This window comes from Argopecten irradians, unplaced genomic scaffold (genome assembly GCF_041381155.1).
Source record: "Argopecten irradians isolate NY unplaced genomic scaffold, Ai_NY scaffold_0705, whole genome shotgun sequence".
Taxonomy (NCBI): domain Eukaryota; kingdom Metazoa; phylum Mollusca; class Bivalvia; order Pectinida; family Pectinidae; genus Argopecten; species Argopecten irradians.
The window spans coordinates 1-1,139 of record NW_027188172.1 but is presented as its reverse complement, the minus strand read 5'-3'; the positions used below and the strand labels follow the sequence as shown (position 1 = coordinate 1,139).

Genomic DNA, 1,139 nt, shown 5'->3' with positions numbered 1-1,139 from the left:
CCCTCAAAGGATGCTAGCGAGATTTCGTCCTTTGTTATAGACACAATATGCAGACATGGAACCCCTGAGGTGATCCTCACAGACAATGGTCGCGAGTTCTGTAACCTTTTGAATGACAACCTTTGCAAGCGCCTACAGATCGACCATAGGGTCACCACACCATACCACCCTCAGACAAATTGATTGACTGAACGCAATAATCAAACCTTGTGCAGTGCCCTCACAAAGTACGTCAATGAGTACCAAAATGACTGGGACCTCTTTCTACAGCAAGTTGCCTTTGCAATGAGGACATCTCGCCAGGCATCCACTAAACAGACACCGTTTTATTTGACATACGGAAGAGAGGCAACTCTACCTATCCAACTCGATATTCCATCAACGAGTTCCTCGATGTCCCCCATGTCTGAAGAGGAGTTAGAGGAAGTTGTAAGCCTTCGTATTTCCTCATTTGTAGAACTAGTAAAGACCAAGCAGCAGGCAACGCAGGAAATCGCAAACTCACAAAAGAAACAGAAGATGTATTATGACCAGAAAAACGAAGGAACCATTTTCAAGCCTGGGGAATTAGTGCTATTGAAGAACAAGAGGAGAGTGAACAGGAAAGGTGACAAAATCCAAAGTAGGTGGACAGGTCCATTCACAATACAGGAAGATGTTGGCAAAGGTGTCTACAGAGTGGAGGAAAGAAAGAAGAAGGTAAACATCAAAGATATGAAAAGGTACAGGACACCAAAAGATGGCAACACAAGTCAGAGTCCCCCATCTACACCATCAACAGTGAAAACAACCCCCCCCATCTACATCACCATCAGTGAAAACAGAGGATGCTGTACCACATGCCACAGAAGAAAATCAACAAATCCAGAAACCACGATTGAACAGGAATATAAAACCTAGAGATCAAGTCCATATCTTGCCTTCAAGGAGGAAATTAAAGAAAGCTTCACATCCAAAACCTATAAGAGCCACTGATGTATTCAAGAAGAAAAATGCAGAAGACAAGACAAAGGGTCCATTACCAATGAGCATTACAGAGTATGTCCATACACTTGACAGCAGTACTAAGGAAGAAATTTTCACCAGATGCGAACAGTACCAAGTGAAACAGCCAAAAGATCTTCAGTCTGCATTGGATT

At 43.0% G+C, this 1,139-nt stretch overlaps 1 protein-coding gene across 1 annotated transcript; it reads left to right on the top strand.

Annotated features, from left to right (window-relative positions):
* The first annotated feature begins 285 nt into the window (after positions 1 to 285).
* LOC138313481 (uncharacterized) lies at positions 286 to 900 on the top strand. Its single transcript, XM_069253905.1, has one exon. The coding sequence runs from the start codon at positions 286 to 288 to the stop codon at positions 898 to 900; it is 615 nt and encodes a 204-aa protein (XP_069110006.1).
* The last annotated feature ends 239 nt before the right edge of the window (positions 901 to 1,139 follow it).